The sequence below is a fragment of the Malania oleifera genome, chromosome 12 (genome assembly GCF_029873635.1).
Source record: "Malania oleifera isolate guangnan ecotype guangnan chromosome 12, ASM2987363v1, whole genome shotgun sequence".
Lineage (NCBI taxonomy): Eukaryota > Viridiplantae > Streptophyta > Magnoliopsida > Santalales > Ximeniaceae > Malania > Malania oleifera.
In genome coordinates, this window is record NC_080428.1 from 37,985,492 (window position 1) to 38,000,699 (window position 15,208).

Genomic DNA, 15,208 nt, shown 5'->3' on the forward strand with positions numbered 1-15,208 from the left:
CCCTTTATGATTTTTTTTTTCTTATGTGTCAACTATTTCTAGTTCTCAGAAGGTGTGCTGTGATTTTTGTGGTCGTAAAGTTCAGGAAAATGGTCGATTTTGGAGAGCATCGTCGGGCGTGATTTTCATGCAAACGCCCTGCACTGATTTTGAGGCAAATCTCGTTGGATGGTCCAGCGAGATTTGTTTAAATTGTGTTGATCAAGCGAGTTTAAATCGTGTTGGTCAAGGGAGATGTGTTCTTTGGATCAAGTAATGAGATTAGGTATGAAAAATATTTTCTCAATTATTATTTAATATATTATTTTAAAATAAAATAAAGATAAAATGGGAAAAAAAACTCCTCGAACTAAGGATAAGTGACAAATGAGACTTGCGGGTCCCACCTTCCTTTGGGCTCAAACCGTACACGGTGATTAGGGCTCATATGGTTGGCCTGTGATCCACGCTTGCTGTCCTAGTGCTGTTCTGCTGTTCGCCAATTCATTTAGCTCTCCGTCTCCCGACGAAGATCATTTTCTTCATCGTCATCCAGAAACGCTATAAATAATGGTACGATTTTGTATTCCTTGTTCATCGTTCTTTCGATTCAGTTTTTTTTTGTAATTGTTTAGCAGTTTGAATTCTCACTTGTTCCTTGGATCCTTGGGCTTCATTCGCACAAATTTTGAACATTAACGTTTAGTAGATTCTCTCCCTGAGTTGCATACATGTTATTCTGAACTGGTGTTTTATTTATACAGTCTTGGAGTTTCGTCTCTGTAGTTTGATTCTACAATATTAAAAAAAAAAAAAAAGGTTTTTGTTGGTCATTTCGCTGAGAACTTTTAAAGTTTTTAATGTGAATTGAATTAAAGTTTATGATGCTGGATTTTGAAATGAGTTGATTGTTTTTGACACTGGTTGAATGGTTCGATGTTAAAAAAAAACCTGTTTTCTTGTTTCTCTGTGCTCGGATAAAGTGAATATGGCTGTGATTTGCTTTCAGAGCAATCTAAGCACAGTACAATTGGTTTTAGATTTAAGTGCATTTGGACAGCTCGTAGACTTTGAATGGTCCCGTTGTTGGGAAAGGAAAAGAGGGGAGGCATGGAATTTTTAAAAATTTTTTATTTAAGAATTTTATTTTAGGCCTGGAATGGATCAGAGGGTTCCTCGCTCGCCCTCCAATTCCACCTCTCTAAAACCCCCTCCACCTCGCGTCGGGGCCCAAATAAATTTGATGATTGATTTCTTGTTCCTTCCATATTTTAATAAAACATCTAACCAACGGGGGAGGGTATCCACCCCACCCTTCCCATTCCTTTGCCTCCATTTGAAAACCCCTCCAATCCCTCTTCCTTCAAACTCCCAAACATGGTATAAGAGCAAAAAATACTCCCCTACTTTTGGACAGTATTTATTGAATTATTTCCAATGGTGCATAGGAACACCCATTATACCCCTTTGCCTGGCATGGGGGAGGACTATCACAAGAGTTGGGGAGTTCTATCACAAGCATTACCTTGGCTCTGAAAGCAACCATGATTTGCCAATACTAGTGAAATCATTTTTTATTTTAAGAACTGAAAAGTGAATGACATTTGCACTTCATTTCAGTTTTGGTGATTTGGAGAGAAAAGAAGAGAAATCAATTTCTCTCCCTCAAAGTCATTCTTTTGGTTGCATTTTGTAAAAGAAATAAAGAGAAATTGAGGGATAGTAAAACCCTTTATGATAGACTCCATTTTAAATTTTCTTCTAAATACAATTCTGGGCTTAGAAGAGAGAAGTTTGACCTTGCTACTAGAAGGCCTCTTATAGTCACTAAATGGGTAATTAAAAGGAAAGAAAATAATGGGCCAAGCTTTATCTGAAGGTGTTGGAATTGGCGTATTCCCAAGAGCCGGGGTGAATTGGGTATTTAAAAAATTATTTCCTAGGTTCGACTAAACCAGCAACAGTAATACACAACTTAGGGTCTTTCTAAGCATATACCAATTGCGCAGATAAAATTAATATGCGGAAATTAAATCATACGCAACATTCACAATATATCGAATATAACATACATGTGCAGTAATATAAAGTGTTGGAAATTAAAAGTAAACACACGATATGTTATCGGGGTTCGGCCAATACTGCCTACGTCCTCGCCTCAGCTCGCAAGTCTGAGGATTCCACTAATGCTCATGTAACGGGTGGAGCGGCACCGGTTACAACTGGGTCAAATTATCATGGCTGACCTCAACCTTTATACACTCTCCTTACGGGGCGGAGAAGGCCCTAATAACCGATCCTTGCGGGCTAGATCAACACCCCCTCAGACCACGCCTGGAATACAACAATGAATATAAAATTTGTGTACAATTCAAACGCTTCTACACAAGCAGATATGTACTACAATTCAGTATAGTAAACAATGCACTCACGTATGATAGAGAATTAATGCTTAAGTGAGATTTGTTCCAAACAGTGTATCTACTCACAACAAGATATGTATCAAAGTATATGTGTGAGTGAGTAAGGTCTTTGATTCTAGAATATGTATTCACAATGTAAGCAATCATAGAATCTAAACAACCTTAAGCAAATACCTCAATAATATTTTTCAGCAATAAAATCGGGAAGTAGTCAAGATTAGCTTCTCAAAAATATTTTGCAATAAGCACAAAAACTAGCCTTTGAATCTTGCAACAAAGATGCAAAGATCCTCAAGCTGAAAAGAGTTATCCCAAGATAATATTTATCAATGAAATAATCTGGGATCAACTCAAGCTAACTCTCTAAAAATAATTTCAACAATAATGAACGACAGAGTGTACTAACTTTAAGATAATGTATGAAGCACACAAATATATTCATTCTTCAAATTGCAACAATAAAGCAAATGAAGATAATACAATAAACACTCTCTTATCAAAGATGATCTTTTCAAATAAGAGTTTGAGAGAGTATGAACAATATTTGCTTGAAAAATTATGGAGTATGAGCAAATAGGAATGTATAAATTTGAGAGAACTTTTTGTTAATCTATTTGCTAATCTATTACTAATCAAAGCAAATGAATGAATATTTATAGGTACTTCATAAATTATAGCCGTTGGGGACTTATTTGGTATTTTCAAAATGTTTAATCAAGTTTTAACCCCAATTACCCTTAATTAACTTGAGTTACCGCAGTTAAAAATATGACAACCCGAGAATTTCGGTTGCTCGGACCTCAGGGTCGGTCGCCCGAACACTTACAACTAGAAAGTTGAATTTTCAACTTCGATTGCCCGAGGACAGGTTCAGGTGGCTGAACTAAGGCAATTTTCTAAATGCTCGAGGTTCGGTCGCCTGGTTCATAGTTTGGTCTGCCGAACTTCTCATTTCGGTCGCCCAAGGTAATTTTGAACTTAAGAGTATGGGCGTCCGGGGACGGTAGAAAAAGTAAGCTTTAAGGTTCGGTTGACCGTGGACATTCAGTTCAATTTCAGTTCGGTCACCTGAGCCTTAGTCAACAAGTTGACTTTCTACCTATTCGGTCGACCGAGGCGTTTTTAACGTGCTAGGTTCAGTCGCCCGAAGTCCTTTCCAACTTAAACATAGGTCCTGTTTTTGAGTATAGTTTTCCCCTGTTTGCATAATTATGATTTGTAAGATTGAGGGGATTTATCCAAGTGATGTGCAGGGACCTAGGGTTGATCTATGTTTTAGGTTTTTTAATTAGTCCCAAAAATCCGAAGTCAGGTTTGGTTCCCTACGGTCAGTCTATGACCTTTTGAGTCTTGAGCATTAAGTCCTATCATGTATGTAGATGCATTATTACATACCATATTATAATTACAGACCCAAAAATTAAATGGATTACAATACAACAAAAAATGTCTTCATTTTTTTTGCCTCCTGATAACCCATCATGAAATGTGATCTTTGTGGTCCTTATGGCTTCCTTGTGTCCTTACCATCTGTGCGTGTAAAGAATTAACCCTGTTTATAAGCTTAGTGCATAGATAAGATACTTATGCTTTGTTAGCATCAAAACAGGGATTGGACTTAAAAAGTCAACAGAAGGGGAGTTGGGTTTGCCTTAGAAGATAAGAGATCAAAGGTTAGTACCCAAGTCCCAAAGAATGATTGAAAAACAAGCAAGGGAAATACTGCAATCAGAAATGTGGAAGAAAATACAGAAATTAGCGTGGAGATGAAGGCTTCTAGCAAGCATACTTAGGTTAATTTATCCTTAAGGGATGTGACTGATCTTCCCAAAGACTTGGATATGAAATTAGGGGTGAAGAAGGTTGAAATTGTTGATGAGGAAGTAGAGATTACTGACGATTTAACTAGGCAGCAAGTATGTATAGAGGATTTGGTACAACAATCATTGCAGCAGAAAGAGGTAGGCTCTCTTATGAAACTGACCCAAGTTGCAGTAAAGGGATGCATTCAGTTGTAAATGAAGATACTAAAATTGTAGGATGAGAGGAGTTCAGAAGCAGATGATGACCTAAGCAACTTTTGGATTCTGGGCTTGACCTTCTAGTCGATCGATTAAGAAGGGAGTTAGGTATGGGAGGAGTAGATAATTGGGAAGAACTTGTTGGAGATTTGGGTTTTGATGAAAAAGCGGAAGAGTTATTAATGAGTAAGAAGTAATCTTGTATACCTCAGCTTGCACAAGAAGAGGGTTCTTTATTGTCCTCTGATATAGGGCAAGGATTAGATAGTTCTATTAAGCACAAGTCTGATCAAAAGACAACTTTGATTGACGAGGGGTATTTGTTCTCTGCTCTTGAGCTTATTCCTATTAAGGTGGATGTTGGTGTTAGTCATTCAGGTGTCGGGAGGGGCAGTGATGAGGAGATAGCTACTCTAGTGGGCGATTTGAATTCTTCGGAACCTAGAAAAGGTATTCTTCCTACTCATGTTCGGTCCGCCTTTTTCTATGATTCTTTATGCCACAATGAGGGAATTAATGGGGGGAGTGACTTTGGCCTGGCCGAGGGGTTAGTGAGAGGGACTATAGAGATCGAACAAGTTATTAAATGTTATTGGGTTGAAGTTAGTGAGTCCTATAGGAGTTGAAGTAAAATTGGGGGCGAGTCCAAGAACTTACGAGAGGGAAAAAAAAGAAGGTTGAAAAAGAGTTTAAAAAAATTTGATTTTTGCCATCAATTATGGGGGAGGGAAGGGGATAGGAAAATGGGTAAGCGTGTTATACTATGAAGATTATTAGTTGGAATGTTAGGGGTATAGGGGATATTAGGAAGAGAAGTCTGATTAGGAAGGTTTTGTTAAGGAATTCCCCTAATATTGTCTTAATCCGAGAGATTAAGCTTGAGTTAATAGGCGGGGAGATAGTTAGAGGGATTTGGGAAGAGCAGTGTAAGGATTGAGACTTTGTACCTTCTCGAGGCGCAGCGGGTGGCATTCTAGTGTTGTGGGAGACTAGGTCTATTACTAGAGTGGACAGTTTAGAGGTTTTTTTTTTTTCTCTCTTTCTTGCTTGCTTGATATTAGAAATAGGGGTTAATGGTGAATTTCCTGTGTACAGTCCTTCTGGAGCTGCTTTTGGGGGAAATTTTTGGGATGAGCATTTTTTGTTTTTGGCTTATGCTCGCCTAGGTGGTTAGAGGGAGGTGATTTTAACGCAGTTAAGTTCCCTTAGGGAAAAAAAAAAGGGGGGGGGGGGCAGGGTCAACGCTTCTATGCAGAAGTTTGATTTGGTTATCAGAGAGTGTGGGTTGAGGGAACTTCCTTTGGGCAGTGCTAATTTTACGTGGTCAGTGGGTGGGGCTAGGGAGGTCGCTAGTAGACCCAGTGGGTTCTTGTTTTCCATTGGTTGGGAGGAGAAGTTTCCTAATCTCTCTCAAGTGGTGCTACGTAGACCCAATTCCAATCATTTTCCTATCTTGTTGGAATCTAGGAAAGTGCCTTGGGGTCCCACCCCGTTCAAGTATGAGAATATGTGGTTAAAGCATGGCTCCTTCCAGACCTTGTTTAGGGACTCGTGAAGTGAGGAAGTGGAAATGGGCTGGGAGTGGTTTAGATTTATGAAGAAGTTGAAGAGGTTGAAAGAAAATTTGAAAGTGTGGAATAGGGAGGTGTTTGGAGACATTAGGATTAAAAAATCTATTATTCTAGGAGAGTTGGAAGAGTCAAATAGAAAGGAAGAAGGATTGATCCTTTCTAGGGAGGAAGAGGTTGAAAAAGTTTCTTTCAAGAATGAATTGGAAGAGCTAGTTTTTAAGGATATATGAAGTTGGAGGCAAAAGACAAAAGCTTAAATGGGTTAGAGATGGTGACTGTAATTCCAAATTTTTTTCATAGGATAGACAATGGAAAAATGAGGAAGAATTTGATTAGGGAATTGGAGGTGGATTGTGGGGTAGTGGTCTCGGATCCTAATGTAATTACCTCTAAGATCACTAATTTTTATTATAATTTGTATATTGAAGAGGATGTGAGTAGACCGATGGTGGAAGGATTAGAATGGGATCCTTTGCCTGTTGATAAGATAGCTTGGTTAGAGAGACCTTTCGAGGAAGAGGAAGTTAGGGCTACAATTTTTGGGATGGAGAGGGATAAAACTCCTAGGCCGGATGTTTTTAATTTAACTTTTTATCGAGATTGTTGGGCGGTGCTGAAGAATGACTTGATGAAGGTTTTCAATGAATTCTATTGGAATGGGGTTTTAAGTTAGAGTATTAATTCTACGGTTATAACTTTGGTGCCTAAGAAAAGTAGGTCTATTAATATCTTTGACTATAGACTGATTAGTCTAGTTTTGAGTGCTTATAAAATAATTACCAAAGTGCTAGCTAAGAGGTTAAGTGTGGTGCTTGATAAAACTATTTCTAAGGCCTAGATTGCTTTTGTGGGGGGTAGACAAATTGTGGATGCTATCCTGATTGCGAATGAAACCGTTGAAGATATGAAGAGGAAGAAGAAGGGACTTGTTTTTAAGTTGGACTTTGAAAAAGCTTACGGTAGAGTGAGTTGGAACTTTATGGATAAGGGGTTTGGAGAGAGATGGCATAGATGGATGAAAGGTTGTGTGTCTAACGTGAATTTTGCGGTGATTGTGAATGGTGAGCCTAAATCTTGGTTCAAGGCAACGAGGGGGATTAGACAAGGAGATCCTCTTTCTCCATTCTTGTTTGTGCTAGTGGCTGATGTTTTTAGTAGAATGGTAGAAAGGGCTGTGGATAGAGGTTTAGTGAAAGGCCTTAAAGTGGGTAGGGAGGAGATCACGATGTTGCACCTTCAGTTTGCGGATGATACTACTTTTTTCTAGAGGATCATAAGCCATCTTTCATTAATATTTTGAGGCTCCTTAAAATCTTTGAAAAGGTTTCAAGGATTAAGATTAACTTGGGTAAGAGTGGTATTGTAGCTATTAATGTGATTGCAGAGCGTGTTAGGGATTTAGCCATGGAAGTTGGGTGTGCTAAGCTAGGTTGGCCATTGTTCCATCTAGGTGTTCCTTTGGGAGGTAATCCTGGATCATCTAGTTTTTGGGATCCTGTGGTGGAGAGAGTGTCCAAACATTTAGATGGGTGGAAGGGAGCCTTTTTTCTTTGTGAGGGAGGATTATCTATTTTAGGCTTGTCTTTCTAGTATTCCGTTGTATTTTCTTTCTATTTTTAAAATTTCAATAGGAGTCGCCAATAGGATTGAGAGAATTATGGGAGATTTTCTTTGGCCAGGGGTAGCAGGTTCTAGGGATCAGTTGGTGAGTTGGGAGGTGGAAGAGGGAGGGTGGTTTGAGTCTTGAAAATTTGGTGTCTAGAAACAGGGCTCTTCTAGCTAAGTGGCTCTAGCGGTTCCCATTAGAAGTTTCTTCATTGTGGTGTAGAGTTATCAAAAGTAATTTTGGACTTGATGGGAACGATGGGATACTAATTTGGGTTTTTAGATGCTTTTTGAAAATTCCGTGGAAAGCTATATCTCAGATTTACCCTCTCTTTACTCCCCAAGCCAAATTTGTTTTGGGTAAGGGTTATAATATTCGTTTTTGGAAAGACCTATAGATGGGGAATGTTGTTTTGTCCACCTCTTTCCTCGCCTTTTTTGATTGAGCTCAGGGCAAAATGATCCCATTTCTTCGTTTAGAGTAGATTTGGATGGTCCATTACCCTTTTGGGATTTCCATTTCAGGAGAGCCTTGAATGATAGGGAAACTATTCAGTTATCTTCTTTATTGATTATGTTGAATAATTGTTGGGTATCCTCTAAAAATGATAGCTGATATTGGTTGTTGGATTCTTCAGGAAGGAGTCTATTCTTGTAAATCTTTCTTTGAATTATTGGTTCAGACAAATTCCTATTTTCCTCTTTACAAGATTATATGGAAGGTCAAAATTCCGCCTAAAATCAATGCATTTCCTCGGTTGGTTGTGCTTAATAGGATAAATACTAATGACTTGTTGCAGATGAGGAGACCTTTAAAGGCTCTCCTTCCTGATATTTGTATGCTGTGCTTTAATTGTTCAGAGTCTGTTTCACACCTTTTCCTGCACTGTGATTATGCTTGGAAGGTCTGGAACAAGTTATTCAATTACTTTGAAGAAAGCTGGGTTTGTCCTAGAACAGTGGAGTTCTTGGCAATTTCTTTTGTGGGGTTTGGGAGGAAGAAGGAAGGAATTGCATTATGGAATTGTGCTATATTTGCAGTATTTGGGGGCTTGTGGACGGAACGTAATGCTTGTATATTTGCAGGGAAGAAATTACCATATTGGTTGGTGTGGGAAAAGATTCTGTTTTGGCTTATTTGGTGTATGGGCTATGGAAACTTCAAGGGTATGTGTGTTTCAGAAATTCAGTGCGATTGGAAGTCTCTTCTAAGGGTGTCTTGAGTTTTTATCATTTTTTCTTTTTGGTTTTCCCAAGGATTATAAGATTTTGTTAAGGAGATGTCCTATATCCTGCTTGTAAATTCTATCCTTTATCTAAAGAATTTCTTTTTCTATAAAAAAAAAAAATTTTTTTTAAAACGCCAAAAGTACCACATCAAATTTAAAACAAGAAAAAGGGAGAGAAGAAAATGGAAGGTCAGTGCGGTTCTCTTTGTTCTCTATTATCCTAACAAAATGGTGAGAATGATTTTCTTTTCTCTTCATTATCAGAAACCACTATCATTTCTTTCCTTTTCTCGCCTGGCTATCCATATGTGGTGTTAATCAAAGGTGGTGGACATTAGAAGGTCTTAAACAATGCAGAGACATTGGTTATTAATGGAAGCCATGGTTATTCGCAGTTCCTGCTGACACCCTTTGCAGAATGATAGGGAGTCCTAATGCTGATGAAGTGGGAAGCAGAATTCCCTGGTTAACTTATAAATTCTTGATTTGGCCATACATTTTCCAACAATTGAACGAGAACTTGGGAAAAACCTATGTGAAAGAAGTTTCCTTCATGGATTTAATGTGTATATAATAGTGTTATTTAAACCATTTTTTGATAGGGAGAATTTCATGAATAGATTGAAAATGTACAGCCAGGAGAATAAGACATCTTAGTAAAGTCTAGAAAAATCCAGATAAAGGGTGTCAGCAGGAATCAAAACCAGCACAAACTAACAGTCCAACACATAGTGCTAATTGTGCTGAATATCAGAAAAGCTCACCCCCTTAAAATTCCCCCATCCCACACACCAGAGAGAAGCCAAATAATGTATTTTTCCCAAACCAGGAAATGAGACTTCTTCACTAAAAAATACACGCATTATGCTCCATCCACAACCCGCAAGATACTGCGAAGAAAGCATGTTTCCAGAGCATTGCCCTTTCCTTTTTTTTTTTTTCCTGAAAAACCAACAAAAGAAACTGCTGAAAAGTCCTCCACTGCGTCTGAACTCACCCAACATTCGCCTAAAAACCAAATAACTTATTCCATATTGATGCGGAACCCCAAGAATGAATGTCCAGAGATCCCAAATCATATTTATCAAAACCCCAAACCCAAAATAAGATTCGACATGGTAGTGGATCCTTGACCTATTGCTCGACATGAAGCACAAACCAAGAATATCAAATTAATGGATGAACGCCACAAAGGTAGCACCTTTGATAAGTTCGGTGAAAGTTCAATGAAGAACTTGAAAAGAAATAAACCTCACTTGGAATTGTATTCAGCCAAAAATTTTCCTTTCTAATACAATAGCGAGTTGACTACTTATAGACAAATAAAAGAAACACATGACATCAGTTCGGCCAATAAAAATAGGCTATGACATCAATCTGGCCAATAAAATAGCCCCACATAACCTTAAGCATGCCATGTCATTTCATGAAACATGTGCAAGTCACATGCCATGCTTAATTGACACTATTGGCCCACTATTTAGCCCATAAAAATTCCCCAAACAACCCTTATTGGCTTAAGGTTCCAGCTTCACACGTTTTTGGACAATTTACCATCTTAGGCTCTTCAAGAAAATCCTTTTCTTTAGTGTCCATGGCCCTCATTGACTCTTGCTCAAGCAACTTCTCAATTAGTCCTTGCGAAGCCTCCTTGACCTTCTTGGCTCTAGCTCTTGTGATGGGTCCGCTTGACATGTGCAGATCATCCTGTGCAATCGGAGCTTGTTGGTTCATATCGCATATCCTCCAAGCATAATCCCAATGTATAAAAAATGCGATGCAGGTTTTGAAAAATTAGAACAAAGAACACAGACGTTTCGAGATAGAGCCCTCAAAAGTCTCTTGACTTGCAACAAGTTATTGGTATTAATTCTATCAAGCGCAACCAACCAAATAAAAGCCTTGATTTTAAGGGGACTTTGGACTTCCAAACGGATCTATAGAGAGGACAAGATGAATTACATTTAGTCAAAAAAGCACAAAAGATTTTTAAGCACAACCCCCTGAAGGATCCAAAGACCAAGATTGACTATCATCCTCCAAAGAAAATCTAAGTTATTCAGTAAGACTTGCAAAGAGAATAGCTCTACCAACTCCCTATTGTTCAATGACCTATGAAAATGAAAATCCTAAGAAGGCAAAGGACCACCCGGATCAACAATAAAAGATGAAATGGGACCATCCTGCCCTGGGCTCAAGCAAAAGAGGCAAGGAAAAGAGGTGGACAAAACTACATTCCCCATCCAAGGATCTTTCTAGAAGTGGATATTTCTACCCCTTCCTCTAGGAATTTAATATGGGGAATGATGAGGGGATAACTATGAGAGATAGCTTTCTATTGACTCTTTGAGAAACATCTGAATCTTAAATTAGTATCCCACCCATTCTTGTTTAATACATGCTTACTTCTAACAACTTTCTGCCACACAGAAGAATTCTCCAGGGGAAACCGCCAAAGCCATTTAGCGAAGAGCTGTGTTTTTAGACACCAAGTTTCCAATTCCCAAACCACCCTCCCGTTCGGACCTACCCACCACTTCCCAACTTACCAAATGATTCTTGAAGCCCCCTACCCCCATTTTATTATTCAGTATAACTCAGCTTGTTTTTCTTCATTTTTTAGTTTTTTTTTTTGATAATAGGAGAAGTTATATACCGTATATCAAATTGAGTGAGAAGTTACAAACTAAGGGCACAAGAAGTCCATCTGAAGAAATAAAAACAACAAAACCAAAAAAGAATAAAAAATTAAAACATAAAAAATAAAAAAAGAACAATTAACCAAAGAAACCCCTTTGAATCCCTTTCCATCATAATTCACCAAGCACTTCTGATTTGCTAGCTCCCTCTAACCCTTATTCGCTCTGAACTTACCCCCAACAAAGCGCACTTCAGGTTCTCTAGCATCACTCATTTTCAAATCCGATTTATCCAGTATCTCTTGGGCTTTTAAATCCTTCCTAGAAATTACCTCCTCTGGTGTAGGTAAACTTCCATCATCGCACTGCATTTTATCATCTAACCCATTATTATCAAAGATTCAGAAATAGAAACACCCTCCAATCCTTCCAATGCTACTAGATGAACATATGATAGGTCCCCAAGATCATCATAGAATTCAGGAACACATCCATATTGCTCTCGAGTCTCATCCAACAACAAACCCCCCATCCTGATAAGGCTCACTTATGTCATCATTATCATTATCTGAAAAATCACCCCATTTCTTTTCCTCCTATCCTTTGCTGACTCCATTACTTCTTATATCCTTCATCTTTGCAAGTGCATCTTCCACGATACTCAATTCACCTGCAGAATTTTTTTCTCAAAATCGTTGGCCTTATTTCACTGGATTGCTCTCTCTTTGCTTCACATAATTTCCTCATTTCTGCACTAATCAGAGCAACCTTCGGACGAGTGTACATCTTTGGGCCCTTAAATTTGTCAGAGTTAAAACCTGAAACATCAGATTTTGTACCCAAGCCAACTTTTTTTTTTCTCCCTAGTACTCTTGAATATAATAGCCTCTTAACACTTTTGCAAAACCAAAATAAGAACTGATCTGATGCTTTTGTTAATATCATCATTTTCTTCTTGAACTGTTTTCGAAACCAAGCTAAAGTTGTCCTGATTATGCACTAAATGTTTATCTGCTCTATGTTTTTCTTGTAGAACTGGAGAGAGGATTTGGACTTTGCTAACAACTGGCTGGATGCCCCCCCACTCCCCTTTTTTTAAGCTTTTGTGAATTTTGGCTATGGGAATGGACCTGTTCTTTGGTAGGATCGGACATGGGAGGGGCCTAGTCCCCCATACCCTCACAATGGGCCTTCTTAGATGCAATACCCAACTGAGAAATCCCTAGTTGAGGTGAATCCTCTTTTGAACCCAAAGAAAGGCTCAAATCATTATTATTTAAATGTTGGGCCTGTTCTATTAAATGTCCCAACTTTGTTAAGAAAGAAAACCTTCCTTTCTCATATACCTGGCCCAAATCCAAGACAAGAAACAGCCATCTTGGCCCAGCCTTTGTGCCCTTGTTTTCCCTGATTGCAACCCTAGCCACCTCTGCAGCACTTGTAGTGCCCACTGGGACCCTATGCACTTTCTCCTTATGGATGTTCTCCTCTGAACAAGCTGTGATGTTATTTGAAACCGTAACTTCAGATTTCTTTAATCACAAATCTCCCCCACACCGAGACATAAATTTTCTGATTTCATATGACTTACACCGCCTTCTGCTAATTTCCCTTCCAGCACCACCTTACTCCACAACTTGGTAGTTGAAGAGCTTGTTGTGCCTGCTTCTTCATGATCAAGACAAAACTCCTTTGCGAACTCCCAGAACTGATTCACAAATCTTTGCCATCCATTACGATTTGCACCTCCAGGAATGAACACCGAAAAGGTTTTCCCTTTTTCCCTCAGCCCTAGCTCCAAAAACTTCCTTGCCCTTGTCTAACTAATCACCATCCAAACTAGAAGATTTCCCTTATGAATGTTTCTGGATCCCCTTTCTAGCTGAATGAAGGTTTATAAGCCATTGGCAGCCCAAGAAGCTGCCTCCTTCGAGAGTTTAACCCACCTATTTTGATTTTCGAGAGATGCTGTTCTTGAACATTGCCGATAAAGGGGTCTCCCTATCCTCCTCCAAACTTAGATCGAGGGATTTTCCTTCGTTCTGCACCAAGTGCCTTAACATCTACTGTTCGCACAGCCATGATCAATTTTGTATGAAGATGAGAGTCTGTTCATGAGAGACAGGGACCCATTGTCCAAAAAGTATAATAGGGGAAATAGTCTTAGATGATTGCCGATTCCCATGGTCTACAAAAGAGATATTGGCCAATGAAAAAATAGAAAACATGCTCTGTGTAGATAATGATGGATGAAAAGAATTCATTTAACCAATTTTTAAAAAGTCTAAGATGTAAGGCGAGGCTTTTTAACCCTTAAAAGGCGAGGCGTAAGCCTTAAGGCATTGAGGCGTAAGCCTTTTAAGAATTTATTTTTAAGATTAAAAAAATGTAAATAAATTATGTATATTTTAAAAATTAAGAAAAATTAAGAAAAACACAAATATAATGTAAGAAAGAAAAAATATATATACTTTGCAAACTACTTGTGGGCCATTCAAAAATTGCTAACTTGAATACATGACATAAATCGTGACAAGAGATAGCTATACTATTACAAAGTTCAAACTATTTTCATGATTTAAGATACAACTCTCTGTTATTTTTGGAAAGATTGAGGTTCAAGAGTTCTAGAAATCAACTCATATAATGATATTCCTTTTTTACAAGCATGTAGTTAAAATTTTTTAACCAATTTTTACTTGAGAATCACACACCCAAAATGCGTAAGCCTCAACTAAAAAGGCGCAAGGCGTGCCTTTTGCGAAAATGCGTTAGCCTCAGCATATAATGCGTTTACCTTTTTGGAATTTGGTATTTTAGATTGAGCCTCAAGGCGTTTTAGGCATGTTGTGCCTTGAGGCGAGCCTCGATTGAGCCTTTTAAAACATTGCCTTTAATTGATCTGGTCTATACAAGGGCATTTTAGCTTAATTTGAGCTGAGTTCAATATAGTCAAAACCAAAAGCTATGACAGCTCAACCCTTCATTTATTAGTTATACTGCCTGTATGGTGGGTGAAACCTTAGTATCTGTTAGTCATGGATGCTAGTCGCTAGTTCAAGACACAATGGTCAATGCTTTGCAATATTGCAAAAATGCAAAATAAGAGGTGTAGCGTTCAAGATTTAGAGTAAATTTTAAAGCATACCTGCAAAATTTTTTGTTTAAATCTTTAAACGATCAGTGAAAAGTTGCTTGAGGAGGTATTCTTGCTGATTACAGTGAAGAAGTTGTCAAAAAACAGCATTATAGAGGGATGAAGGATGCTGGACCAAAAATAGTGTCTGCTACAAGTTGTTGCTAGATGGATATTGGGGCCTTGGCAGGAGCAGGAAGGGAGGGGCACTATGGTATGGTGCAGTTTTCTTTTTTTGTGGATCTTTGAATTGAAAGGAATGCAAAACCATCCAAGGGTCATACAATTTCTCCTAGTCTATTATAGGATAGAGCAGTTTTCTTGACCTCTTTCTGGGCTCATTCTTTCAGTGTGTGTGTGTGTGTGTGTTTTTTGTCATTTGTCATTGCTGTATCTTTAAAGGGATTAGAGGACAGCTTTACTGTAATAATTTTTTATCTTTTTTCCTTTTGCACTTTGGAGGACATCTTGTTCTCCTCTCATTGTACCTTGTTTGTAATCTGTGTATTTTTCTTATCGAAAAAAATAGTATCTGTTGCTGAAGAGACATTCCAAGAGAATGTAGCTGTTGTTAGAGAAGATACTGCCAGAAAATGAAGCTCGAG

At 38.3% G+C, this 15,208-nt stretch overlaps 1 protein-coding gene across 2 annotated transcripts in view; it reads left to right on the top strand.

The window, feature by feature from the left end:
• The first annotated feature begins 353 nt into the window (after positions 1 to 353).
• LOC131145191 (uncharacterized) overlaps positions 354 to 15,208 on the top strand; it is a 29,507-nt gene continuing 14,652 nt past the window's right edge. The window contains exon 1 of one of the 2 annotated variants that reach the window (XM_058094325.1): positions 354 to 552. In XM_058094325.1, the coding sequence (XP_057950308.1) occupies positions 550 to 552 (3 nt within the window). In that variant the 5' untranslated portion in view covers positions 354 to 549. The remainder of the gene's footprint in view (positions 553 to 15,208) is intronic. The other variant, XR_009134013.1, reaches the window with a different exon arrangement.